Genomic DNA, 13,905 nt, shown 5'->3' on the forward strand with positions numbered 1-13,905 from the left:
ACTATTTTAATGTATGTTGTGTCTTCTGAATTAGGAAGCACCCTGTGCTGAAATTTATAATTTTTGTTCTCTCTCAGTTTAGCAGCCTTTTAAAAGGCGAAACTATCAAATGGAATTAGTCTGTTTCTGGGTGAACCAGTTGCTCTGCAGGGATTTGTTGTAATTTTCCGTCTAGAGCAAATTAATTTCTTTCTCAAGGTGGGGTTTGATAGCTTAATATTCTGTGCATAGCCTCTAAATGTTGAACTTTGGGGAATGTCTACACTGTCAAACTGATGCTTCATGAAATGTTGTTGTCGGATTTTCAGAGGGATTGGAAAGGGTCTTTGTTACAATTGTTTTACTTGTTACTTTGTTTACTTTTGTTTTAGGAGGATATCTTATGTAATTCTCTCTCCTATGCATTAATGAATTTTCTTTCTATCCAAAAAAAAAAACTGATGCTATATGTTATGTTATCAAGTTTGCAACCTTAGTACCATACATAGTTTGGTTTTCACAGCTGTTCTCCAAAAACTTAGTTTATGATTTGGATTTTACTGCTGTTCTCCAAAAACTTTTTGATTCTTGCAAATTGTAAGACAATATTTTGTTTATACAACAATAAGAACAACAAACCAAGCCATAAGTTCTACTAGGTGGGGTTGGTTGCATGATCCTTTTCCGCCAATTTACACATGATATTTTGCTTATTGTAATATTAATTTCATAACGGACATTAATTTCATCATGGATGGCATCGGTTATAAACATGCTTTGAAGAGTTTAGCAGTTGAGCTGGATGCCTGACTATGCAGTCTATTCCAGGCATTGAAGTGACCAGTATAACTTTTTCTATTTATTTCCCCTGTTTATTATATTCTGTGATTAGATATGTCAAAATATCCTTTCTCACTGACTGGTAATGCATACTTCAGGTCAAGGATCATCTCTAATTATATGTGTGGGAATATTGACTGGCTATACAGATACACTGTACAAGATGTTGTCTCAGCTCTCAGGTAGGTGACAGGATGATATTGCCTTAATCTCATGAAGGTGTTGGTTTCTTTTAATGATTTTCTTAAATGAATGGTTTTCAGCTTTTAAAGTTAAGAATCTGTGAGGATTACTGTGCTGTTTCATTTGAACTGTCAAATAAAATCTACATTTCATTTACACAAATGAATAAGCGATGAGCCTCAGGTGGGATGATGGGCTGAATCTTTGTAATTTATGTCATGAACATTTTTCTGCAGTTGCAAGTAGTTGTTACTGGTCAATTTTGTGATTGATTAAACACTGGAGTGGTGCTTGGATGTGCACATATACCTTAAACTCTCTCTCAAGACAATTAGTAGAAAACATGGCTATTATTTTTACTGATTTGAATTTCTAATTTTTTTTTTTTTTGTAATTCCAACATTATTATTTTGCCCTTAATTACAGATTTTCAGTGAAAGCATTGTATTATATCTAACTATTATTTTGAAAAATTGGAAGAATGCACAAAAATGCTTTCTTGCTTCAATTTATAATTTGATAAAGAGGAGCAAAGGGGAAGTTCTGCCGAACATGGGTTAGACTCCTCATGTTCCAACACTAAAAAATGGATAATTCAGTGGCTTCCTGATACTGTGTGATAGCCAAAGACTCTAGTTATGAACTTCCCTCAGCTACCATTAAACTCTATAACTTGATTCACTTAGGGGTAAACAGAGTTCAACCGAAGTCCAACTGTTAAAAATCTGAAATAGGGTTGATAGCCATTCCAAAGATAGGATTGATTCCACATGTTATTTACTGTGCGGTAGGTTTGATTTTGCATGTTGGGTACTCTCTGGCTATTTTTCTTTTGTTACAAAGGAGTGAAAAGTTCCAGGGACGGTGATTCGAACCAGGACCATGGGGGGAATTACAAGGTTGGGTGAGTAGAGGGTCTGCCACTGGGCTAACCCTGCTTCACTTTGTGGCCATTTGAATTCAGTTCTGTTAACGTAAGTGTAATGAATAAGCTATTAGCATATAGTGAAGGTGTGTAATTTTCCTACCCACTTTTACATAAATAAAGTTGCGAGGAGATAAATCATTGGAAGATTTTCCTTCTTTCTTTTTGCATCCTTCTCTCTCTCTCTCTTTCTCTCTCTCTCTCGGTTACATGATACCAGTGCACTGGTGTTTCATATTCTTCTTCTTGTTCTCTGTCTTCATTAATTTTTTTCTTCCAGCAATCATCAATAGAAGCTAGAGACTGATCTCCCCGAACCTTCGACAACCAGAGGATCATGGGCTAATCTCATGCCTGTAGAGTTAGGAGAGAGATGTTTCATTCTGTAAAGTGTGTATATGTAGTTGATTCGAGTGTTTGAAGCCCAAAATATGGCCATAAACACTGCTTGGAACATGACTGGTTCTTCTCTCCTGTTGTTTTCTGTTCTGTAGACTGCTGTTCTGATTGTTTAAATCTCTGGAGGCAACTTAGTGTTAGTAAGATTGGATTCTGTTGGTTCTTGCATTTGTTGCATCATGCTGGATTGTTTATTTGGGGTGTTTGCTGCTGTGGTCTGTATTTGAAATTGATTCATGAGTTGCTTTCCAGTTCATATGTGCTTGTTCCCGGCAATGTTCAGTTGTTGGCAGACTATGCCCAGTTGCTGTTAGAGAGAGAGTTACATGTGTTAGTTGCAGTTTTTGAAGCTTTTCTGTGCTTTACTATTGGCAAGCGATGGCAATCCGACTTGCTAATTCCTTAAGGTCTGCCTAATATTGAAATAGTTGCAAAAGAAGGGAATTTAATTTATGTGTTAGGGTTTCAATTTTGGAGACAATGAAATCTAGGGTTTTCATTTTTGGGGATTTAGTATAGTAGGTTGCATTTTGCATTTAAATTGAGCAATGTGTGTTGACAAAGGATGTAGAGGGTTGCTACTTTTTATGATGAGGGGTGATTAGGTTCAGTCAGGTGTATTTGCTGTGGCAGAAGTAGGCTGGATATTAGATGTGTTGACAGCACATGGCAGTAGCAGTTGTAGGATGACTTACCCTGTTACAAACGGACGTACAATATCCTCAAACAAAGGGATAAAAATCTAATCAAAGTCAATCCAATTCCTAAAACTGATTGTTCAATTACAATTGGAAGTGTTTAAATGGGAATAAAGAATCCTACTTCTTGGTAACAAATTTCAATCATACTTTCCTAAAAAATAAAAATAAAAGTTAATTTTGTAAAAATAATTTTTCCTTAATGAAACATAACCAATCTCAACATGCTCCTTTGACCCTCTCCAAGTTGGACCTGAGCAATGCAAATGGGGTGGGATGTTGGACAGAGTTGCATCACTAGGTTTTCATGTTGCGTAAGCCCTATAACAGTCGATCTATGTAAGTTGTGTATTAGTTTTTTTTTCTTTGCTATTTTTTTATTTAATATAAGTGGAAACCTAATGGCAGAAACTCATGTATGAGCCCTTTGTCTGTTCTGAGAATCTTTCTGTCTCTCTCCCTCCTTTCCTTTTTCCCTATTCGTTTGCTGCTGAGATTGCGTAATAGCATCTTAAGAAAGTAGCTTCAATGACAACAGACTGAAAGTCTGAATCATTAGGTTCTGCATTTCATATTTTACCATGAACCCTGCCAGTCTTTTTTTTTTTTTTTTTTCTCCTTTTTTTATAACAAAAGAAGATGATATCATTAAAAAAGGAAGAATGTACAAAAAGGAGAGTAAGAAGTCCTAAACAAAACAGTAAACACAAAAAAAGTGAAAAAAATAAAGGAAAAAACATCAAGCAAACCAACAAAGATAGCCAATCCTGTTGGATGTCAGGGAGTCTCTCTCCTTCAAAGCACCCATAATCAACACACTGGAACGAAGCTAAGTAATGAATGTTATCCCATAGCAAAGAATATTCAGCTTCTTCCCAGAAAATATATGTGCATCATGTTCCAACCATATACCCCACAGCACTGCAAAAAATGCTCATCTCCATAATGCTACAGCATCCTTGTTTCTACCAAACGAGAAAAAGGGATGATCAACAAATTCTTCACCGTGTCAGGGCAAAACCCAACTTTCTCCCAATAACCCAAAAAGATTGTTCCACATCTCCCTACCTAAATCACAGTGCAAAAACAAATGAGCAACTGTTTCTGAACTTTTATAGCAAAAACTGCACACATTTAGAGAAAGTGCCTTTGAAGTTCTTCCACTCTGCAACAAATTGTTCGTGTTAATTCTACTAAGCACAACCAACGAAATAAAAGCCTCAACTTTTGGGGGAACTTTCACCTTCCAAATCATTTATGGAGCAGAAAGGAGAAATTAGCGCTAATCACAAGACCACAAAAAGGATTTGCAAGAACAAACCCTCAAAGAATCCAAAGACCTAGAACCATCCACTCCATAGGAGAGATGACAGTTATTCAGCACCAGAAACAAAGAAGAAAAAAGGCTCCTCTGCCTTCCCTATCATTAAAAGATATGGGAAAGCAGATATCCAAAGGAGGCTTAGGACCTTTCTGAAATCAAAAAAAGAAGAAATGAGAGAGATATGCCCTGAACTGTCAATCTGTAACCTGCTGTTCTTGACCATGCACCAAATTTCTATTGTGAGATGCCAGTGTATGATGATCCACTTTTCCATTCATGCCTCTGGATTTTTTTTTTCCATATTCAATAGACAATCAATAACAATAAAAAATTACTAAATATTAAAAATCTACGAAACACAAGGGCAAGCCAAAACCCGATGGTATATATGTCACATTCATACCTTAAGATCACAAGTTCAACTCATGGAAATAGCCTCTCTAATGTTGAGGTATGGCTGCCAACATCATGCCTTCCCCAAAACCTGATATAGCATGGGAATCTTGTGCGTTGGGTTGTGAAGTAGATATGCCAAATATCAATGTACATCAGTTGGGGGTTGCATAGAATAACTGTTGGATCAGCCTTCTTGCCCTCTCATGCTTCCGATACTGTGCATACTGGAAGAGTATTGCTATGGAAATGCTTAATTTTATGAATTCTATTTGCTCACAAGTGGGTGGACAGTTGTGCATTATCAATACCACAATAGTATTTCGCCCATCATACACTGTCCATTCATAAAGGATGCACATGGTGTATTTAATATTTCAGCATCAACATGAAGTATGGTAAGTAATTTTAATTATACTTTCTTATGTGTCACCCTAGTTTAGTTAAGCAAGAATTTTTAAATAGTGTAATGTTTAAAATTCGAATTTTTGTTGTCATATCTCTCTACACACGGTAGAGTTAATGAAACTGGTTTTAAATTACCGTTTTATTGCAGGAAGCACTGCAAATTGGTGGCAATATATGCCTGCAATACTAGGTGTTTTCACTGTAGTCACTATGTGGGCAGTTGTAGTAACTGAAGGTTGCAGGAAAATCAAGTTGCAGTACTATGGTTTCAAACTTGCTTCCGCAGCAAGGTAATCCCATCTTTTTCTGTAGTACTGCTGAATGTGGAGTATGCTGTCATCTTTTAATCTTACATACTGCATCTTTAGCTGCTCCAATGTTAATTACATATTTGCATTAACTAGAATTTTGGAATATTGTATAACATCATGTGATCATGTCACAGAGCTTTAGTCCGTGTGGGTTGACTAGTAATTCCTGATTATGTGATGCACAAGCATTGAAATTTATTAGTGGTTTCCATGTTTTGGCAGAGATGACTCACCCATTACTGAGGTGGAGCCCTATATCCCATTCAATATTAATCCATCTGGAATGCAACCAGTTCTCACCACAACCTATCTCTTGGCATTTCCTAGCATTCTTGCAAGGTATCCCTGTCACATCTATTTTTGATGTTCTTGTCAAATTTTTTTTTTTTTCTTTTGAGGATGAGGATCCATCATCTGTGCCTCTGGATAGTCAATGCCACCCACTGGCATTTTTTCTAGCATTGCTGTCTAAACGTTGGATCTCATTTTGGAGGCCATTGAAGGGAAACAATCTTAATATAATCACTAATGTGTTAAAAACACAAAAGGTGGGATTTACTGAAATATGGCTGCTTTTCCCCTCACTGAGCCTTGATAATACCTTACTTCTTTAATCCCTTTTTTTTTTTTTTTTTTAAGTAGTTTTGATCATTTTGGTGAAATAAAATTTGCCAATAATTCCTTTATTTCTCTTACATTTGTTGAGCATTTACTATAAATTACTGATCGGATGCATTTGTGGCAGTCTCCTTGGTTCGCCATTTTGGGAACATGTGAAAGAAATATTGAACCCTGAAACTTCTGTTGGTGCTGCGCCATGGGTTTATTATTCAATTTATGCATTTTTTGTCTTTGTTTTCAACATATTTGACATTGTAAGTATATTCTCAAACCATGACTGAGATATCCTGTAGTATTTGTTACTCAAAAGTTTGATTGATTATGATTTTTGTTGAAATGCTCCTCTTTTATGCATTAAGCTTTTCCTTCTAGCTGCACCGCCGCACCTTATCATACTTGAACTCAAGAAGAAAACTGTGAAGCCAGATGATTCTTCTGTTTTTCCTATGCACAAATTTTCTTTATGCATATTAGTATTGCCACTTTATCTACATGGTTTATTATTTCATTTTGGAGGTGAGCTTTAATCCTTCTGCAATTCAGTTTTCATTTTTAGCTGATGCAGGAAGGCCTTCGTTACTCTGAACTGAATTATGAATATATTATAAGGGATTACCATGCTTAAAACTAAACATGCCTCTTTTGCTCCGCCCCACACCCCAAAAAAATAATCCTTTTCTTAGCAAGGCTGTTTTGAAAGCATATCATTATCTTTTTCCTTGCGGATTGCTGGTTTTCCTCAGAAGACTGTCACCAGGCTTAGGTTTAAGTATCAATATCAATCTCCAAATAATAATAGTGCTGAAAATCCAACCGTATTGACTGTTTAATTGATTTTAGTTTTGATGACATGATCTTCCAATTTATGGCCCTGTAAGTTAACTATGGACATTTTGAAGTTTGGGCTGAAAATTTTTGTTATATTTTTTTTAAGTAAATTCTTTAAATTTTAATCCAGGCAAACATGCCAAAGGAAATTTCCGATTATTTAAATAAGATGGGTGCTAGAATACCAAGCATAAAACCTGGAAAGGCCACCATTGAATACCTAACTAAGATCCAAGCATCAACGCGGTTTTGGGGTATGTTTCTCTCCTACTACTAATGATGAACATGATCTGTATATTGATCTTATTCAATACTTGTGCGTATCGTTAGTTTCATGTTAATAATCTTCATTATGAGTCTCTGGGTTATGTATAATCTTTTTCTGTTTTGTGGTGGTACTTGGTACAGGGGGCTTATTGTTAAGTGTTTTGGCCACTACATCCACCATACTCGATCATTATTTACGGCGTCTCAATCAGGGATTTTCGATAGGGTTTACGTCTGTCCTAATAATTGTAAGCCCAATGCTAACTCATGATTTTATTAAGCATGCAATTGAATACCTGTGTTTAGAAAGTTTTTTTGTGATACTGTGGTGCCACCATCTTTTAATCTCATAAACAGTGAAATGCAGTTAATGTGTTTTCTTTCCGTTGGCTCATGACTGAAATCTACTAGAGACAACATATCAAGGATTTCAAATTGTTGACTTCAACGAAAGAAATGGAATGTAAATGAAAGGATCGCTTTTGATAGTCAGGATATCGGTCTTACTCTAGCATGGATTACTTTTTTTTTTAAGTACTTGTCACATGAACCATCTACATTGTGGTTGCCATCATGTTGTCACAGGATTCTACTTATTTAAGATCATAATCAGCTAAAAAGGAAATGTAGGATTTATTCTAGTCCACAATGTAGAGCCCAAATGAATGAGTTACATGTTTCAGTTATAAAGGGGATTGATATTGGATACAAATCATTGTTTGAATGTGCAGAGAACAGTACACTCTTACTAGTGTTCTCTGGTGAGTTTGACGCACTTAATTTGAATATTGTCTGGTAAAATTATCTTGATGTCCATTTTTGCATATCGCTATGCCATAGTACAGAAATTAATATATTAAATTTAGTTATCCAAATAAAAAAGTATGGATTTTCTGTGCTTTCGTTTTCCTTGTTGACCTGTCTTTAACCAAGCCTTTTGTTTCTTTGCGTCCAGCATATAATCACTGGAGTCTAGATCCATCTTGACAAATTTGACTTAATGTTCCCCTTTCCTTGGATGGAGGCTATGTTCAGCTGTTGTTTTATGTAATTATTTGAACCATCATCATAGTACTCTTATGAGACTGACATTTGTGGTCCAGGTTGGTTCCATCATTGAACTCAGGAGATCCTATCAAGCTTATAATGTAATGCCAAGTTTAAGCAAAGCTCTAAGAAGATATGGTGTGTAGTATTTGGAGTGGCAGTCATTTTGCTTTGAGGTAATGCTATTTTTACCCTCAAAGGCTTCAATTTATAATGTAATGTTGGGTGGTGATCAGTGTCCATTTTATTGTACTGCAGAAGCTTATTTCCTGGTGACTGGTCATCAATACTGGTCAACAATATTGTCCTTTGAGAGCAACGTTTACAAGTTCCTGGCATACCAAATTAGCTCAAATGGGGAAATGAAGATGCAGAAGAGCTGTTCCTGTTACAATTACAAAGATAATGTTGTATTATTTCGTCATATTGATGGAAGTGCGGGTTTTGTAGCCTGTCTTGCACAAGGCTTCTGTTTGTTTTACCTTTTTTTTTTTTTATCTTTTTGGTTGTATCCAGTTGATCATTGATATATATATGTATGTATTTCTGAAAAAAAATATGCATGCTGGTGTGAATATGTTGATGGTTTCTATTTTATGGATGGAAACGATAAGGTGACGTAGGTCGAGAGAATGTTGTGTAAACTACTTGGCATCCTTGTGGGTCATATAGATCATAAGAAAAATCAGCTTGATTTGGGGTTAATTTGACCCTTCCTTCTCGATTTCTGTCTCTTGGCCTGGCTGCATCTTCTGTTGTGTGCAAGTTCTGCTGATTTGTTTCATTTTTGTTAGGTCTTTCTGTTTTTGTTGTGTTGCTTCGTTTTGTTAGGTCTGTCTGGTTTGGCCCTAGTTCAAGATTAGCTTTAGCATTTCATTTTCTGTGCTCATCTATGCTGCTTGGTTGGATGCTGTTTGATCAGGGCTTCTATCATCTTTGTTTTGTAGCTTAGTTCTATTGTTAAGAAGCTTCTTTTTTTTTTTTGTTTTGGGGGAGTGGGGGTGGATACATTGGTGATAAACATTCAACTTGCCTTTTCTGTTTTTCGCTTTTGACAGGGATCTTGAGTGTGGGTGTTGAAAGGGCTCCCATGGATGCCATAAAGAAAGATTAGAACCGGATGCTTTCATGAAAGCATTGGGTTCGGTAGGGTTGAAGATGTGGGTTAAGACTGCTAAGAATACTTAGGAACTTTGCTAAGAAGATCGTGCAGCTTTTGTTGTCATCCTGGAGATTGAGATCAATATTATTTTTAGCACTCCGTTCCTCACAATCTAGCCAAGAGCGAGGGTGGAGATTGATGTCAAGGCTCTGGCCTCATCTGTGGCAGTGGTTCAGTTTTTGAATTGGAGGAGCATGTGGCAGGCCAAGTTACAAGAGGATGGAGCATTTTGAAGTCGGTGGCAAAGGAGGCATGAAATTGTTCATACCATTAAAGAAAGGGCAGGTTTTGTTGCGCCTCTTTAAGTGTTGCGTTCACAATAATAACTTTATTTTATGATTGAGATATATTTTATTAGTAATCTGCATTTTGGGTCTGGTTAAGGGGTTCTTTATTTGCGCTTAATGACATCTAAAGAGAGGTTGGCTTCTTAACGGTTCAAAATAAATTCAGTGAATTAGTGTTGTTTGATTAGTCTTTGAAATAGCTTTGGATTGCCTCTAGGAGAATTAGCAATCTTCCTAGTATTGATTTCGTAAAAAAGCACAAACTTAAAGCTTTTTTGACTTTTTATCCCTAAAAAAAACACAAATGGCACAAACCTCGACTCTCCTCTCCCATGATCACCCAAATGGTTTATCTGCAATCTCTTCAAGCTCTCACCTCCCCGGTCTTTCCATTGCTAAACGAATACCTTTAAGTTGTTTTGGACCTTGGATTTGGATTTGGGTGGATTTGAATAAATATCAATATAATTTTGTATTATATCTTAGTCAAATTTAAATGCTCTTCAAACATGGGGTTAGTATTGTCTTTCTTCTTTCAACGTTCACTTTGCTTCTCTGGTACCATAATGTTCTTTTTCCTCTTCTCCTTCTTCCTTTTCATTTATGTTTTGGTTTATTTTTTAAAATTTCTTTTGCGAGTTATGCTTTGATCTATTTGCTACTACGTAAGATCTCAAACTATGATTCAAGAATACTATCTTGCTTGAATTATCTTCGACTAGTGTGACTCAGATATTCTTTTGTATATTCAAATGAACTATGCTCTCTGATAAATCCAAGCCTACAACAAAAATAGGCCATGGATGTAATGGATTTTTAATTCTCCTACTTCTTTTTAGGGGATTTATGAAGACTTTGATTTTTATATATAAGGGATCAAATTGTTAGATCTATTGATGATAATTATAAAACTGAGATTTTTGTAGAAGAAAGGTTTAAAAAAAATGAAGAAAAAAGCAAGTATTTAGTTGAAATGTTAATTAGAAAGAATAATTTGTTATTATGTTTCACAATAAAAAATAATTTATGTTTTAAAGTATTTACATCAGAAAAATATTTTCAATTAATGTTTCTATGTTTTAAATTTGAGACACATTATTTTATATATATATATATATATATATATATATATATATATATGTATAGATACATAATTGATCTTAAAAAATGTTTATTAATTTTAATAAACAGGTTTTTCCTTGATAGTTTAAAGGATTAAAAAAATTAGAAAAATACATATATTCAAAAGTTAACTACCCAACAACTAAAATAATAAAATAATAAAGCATTTAGATTTAGAAGCTAGTTTCAATTATATTCAAAACTTGATTCATAGATTCAGAATTGCATTCAACGTTCAACGCTATAAAATTTATCAGACACCCCTAAGATTGAGTCATTTATATAATTTATTTTGCTTTTTCCTTCAACTTTTAATGAATATCCATCTCTCAAATATTATATTGATCAACATATTATATAGTCAAATTTATTATTTCTTACAAATTCAAAATATCAAGTTACTATTTGAAGCTTAAGAATATTTTATAAATTTAGAAAAAAAATTGTTATTTAATTATTTTGAAAGCTTAAAACATAGGGATATGGTAGAAGTATGGAAATAGTTGATGCGTCTAATTAAAAGAAAAATTAACATAATTTATCTTCAAGAAACAAAGTGGGTAGGATACAAAAAGTTAAAGAAATTGAAAAATCGAGATTTAAATTTAAGTACACTAGGAACGAAAATCACATGATAGGGTAAGAATCATTGTGGTCAGATGCTTAAAAATCAAGATAGTCTTAGGACAAGAGATCATAAATGTCATTTGTGCTTATGCCTCTCAAATAGATTTAGTGGGAAATTTTAAAAAACAATTTTGGGAAGATATGAGTAATATTATGCAATAGATATCATGAAATTAATAAAATATTCATAGAAGTGGATTTGAATAGTTAGATTAGGAGACAATAAAGGTGATGAAAGGATGCTAGGAGGATGTGGATTGGGAGATAAAAATTAGTTGGCTGATATGATTTTACACTATGCTATGTCATATGTTGTATAAATCAAGTATAGGACACACACAACGAAAGATAACAAATGAAACACTAAGTCTCAATAACACTCAACCAATATGAATGAGAAAACAACAATCAATAACACAAGAATAAGCAAATGGCACAAAATATTTTCTACAATGTGAAAATCACAATACACAAGTTTTACAATGATCTCTCTATCCAAAATATGTTTAGAAGTACATCTATAATAGTCCCTCGGAGTTTTCCCTCCAATAACCCAACCACCCCAACTTTCAAATTCAAAATTCAAAAATCTGCCGCAGCTTAGAACTTCTCGTCGATGAGAACAGGGGATTCGTTGACAAAACTAAGAAGGACACTCCTCAACGAGAACATGACATTCGTCAACAAGCCTATTTTTTGCTCTCGATATCTTAGGATCTCTGAGTTTTTAGTTGCTCTCGGGATCTACTCGTCGATAAGCACAGGGCACTCGTCGACGAGCCCCTGCTGTGCTGTCCTTTTAAGTTTTTCTTCCTTCTTTGTTTATGAAATCCAAAGTATAAGAGTAACACCATAAACAACAATCTCCACCTTGACGATTATACGCCCCTTAGGAGAACTCGAAAAACATCTGATTGCTCCACCTTGAACTTGAAATGCTTAGTTGGGTTTGTCTCCCTTCTATCAATTGAGTACATGAAGTAAATCCAAGCAATGCTTGAACTTCTTAGAAGTAATCGATTTTTTCAGAATATCTGCTGCATTTTCAGATGTGTGAACTTTCTCTAACATAAGCTCACCCGAAGCAATAAATTCCTTAACCCTGTGGAACCTTACATCAATGTGCTTGGTTCTAGCATGGTATACTTGATTCTTCGCCAAGTAAATGACACTCTGAATATCACAATGCAGCACCACTCCATCTTGTTGTAACCCCAACTCTCTGACTAAACCGGTAAGCCATAAGGTTTCCTTTGCAGTTTCGGCAACTGCCATATATTCCGCCTCAATCGTGGATAATGCTACCAGAGATTGTACCATAGATCTCCAACATACCAATCCTTATACAAGGGTAAATATATATCCCGTTGTAGACCTTCTATCATCCATATCTCCAGCATAATCAACATCTACAAACCCCATAATTGAAGGACAACCCTATTGCTTGTCGAATATGCGAAAAGAGCCATTCACCCCCTGCCTCTAACTCTATGTTGTATATCTGCTGCGGGCACGACATATATACTCCTGGGCTGGAACGATTTACAAGTGGTATCAGAGTAAGGTGCTTGCATTTTTCGGAGTAAAATCCAGAGCGTAAAAGATCAATAGAGTATTCGGTGAACACCTCTTCACATGAACGATCTATTTATCAACCACTGTTGTTTGAAGGTACCAACTACCTACCTCTCTTGGAAAAATCAAGTGGCCGTCTTCATTCAATCATACAACTTGAGATTATGGAAGATCATCTCCAAAGGAGATTACATCTTCAAAAATGAAAAAGGGGAATTGAAAGAATTTGAAAAGATGTCAAGCACGAAAAAGAGGTTAATTGATTTAAATTTTAGAGCAAAGCATTTCATTTTTTTTTGTTTTAATTAAGGTTGAATATAGTCGTGTTTGCGAGTGTAAAACTGCAAAAGAAATATAGGATATGCTTCAAAGCACCTATGAAGAGCCCAATAAAGAAATTGACCTCACCTTAGATTCATCTAGTACCATTCACCAAAATACTCTAGGAGAAGCACATTGCTTCTTAGCCAATGAAGAAGAAGGAACAAGTTCGGATGATGATGATGAGTATACTCCTTCATAAGATGAAGTATTAGAAATTTGTGTTAAATTGTTTGATGAATTAATTTTAGTTAAAAAGAGGAACAAAAATGTTGAGAAAGAGCTTGCTATGTCTAAGCAACGAGAATCCTCTTTAAAAGAAGAAAATGAATCCCTTAAAAGGAAAAATGAAGAGTTTGTTTTAAATTCTCAAAGAGAGCATGAAATTTTGAAAGAAAAGATAGAAATTTTGGAAGGAAAATTGTCAAATTACAAAGGCAAGAAACCTTGTCTTTGTTCTATCTTCAAAGAAAAAAATTGCTCCTTAAAAAGGGAAAATGAGGAGCTTATGCAAAAAGCTAAAAAAAAGACCATGAAATTCTTCAAGGGGAAGTAGGAATTTTGAAAAATCAAATTGTAATTGTCTTG

The 13,905-nt window shown here is 35.0% G+C and overlaps 1 protein-coding gene across 1 annotated transcript in view; it reads left to right on the top strand.

Annotated features, from left to right (window-relative positions):
• The window catches only part of LOC131156708 (preprotein translocase subunit SCY2, chloroplastic), a 37,440-nt gene extending 28,501 nt beyond the window's left edge, over window positions 1-8,939 (top strand). Inside the window, exons 7-14 of the mRNA XM_058110594.1 lie at window positions 918-1,001; window positions 5,298-5,439; window positions 5,683-5,799; window positions 6,206-6,335; window positions 7,040-7,163; window positions 7,318-7,424; window positions 8,280-8,399; window positions 8,482-8,939. Coding sequence (XP_057966577.1) covers window positions 918-1,001; window positions 5,298-5,439; window positions 5,683-5,799; window positions 6,206-6,335; window positions 7,040-7,163; window positions 7,318-7,424; window positions 8,280-8,369 — 794 coding nt within the window. The 3' untranslated portion in view covers window positions 8,370-8,399; window positions 8,482-8,939. The remainder of the gene's footprint in view (window positions 1-917; window positions 1,002-5,297; window positions 5,440-5,682; window positions 5,800-6,205; window positions 6,336-7,039; window positions 7,164-7,317; window positions 7,425-8,279; window positions 8,400-8,481) is intronic.
• The last annotated feature ends 4,966 nt before the right edge of the window (window positions 8,940-13,905 follow it).

Source organism: Malania oleifera, chromosome 5 (genome assembly GCF_029873635.1).
Source record: "Malania oleifera isolate guangnan ecotype guangnan chromosome 5, ASM2987363v1, whole genome shotgun sequence".
Lineage (NCBI taxonomy): Eukaryota > Viridiplantae > Streptophyta > Magnoliopsida > Santalales > Ximeniaceae > Malania > Malania oleifera.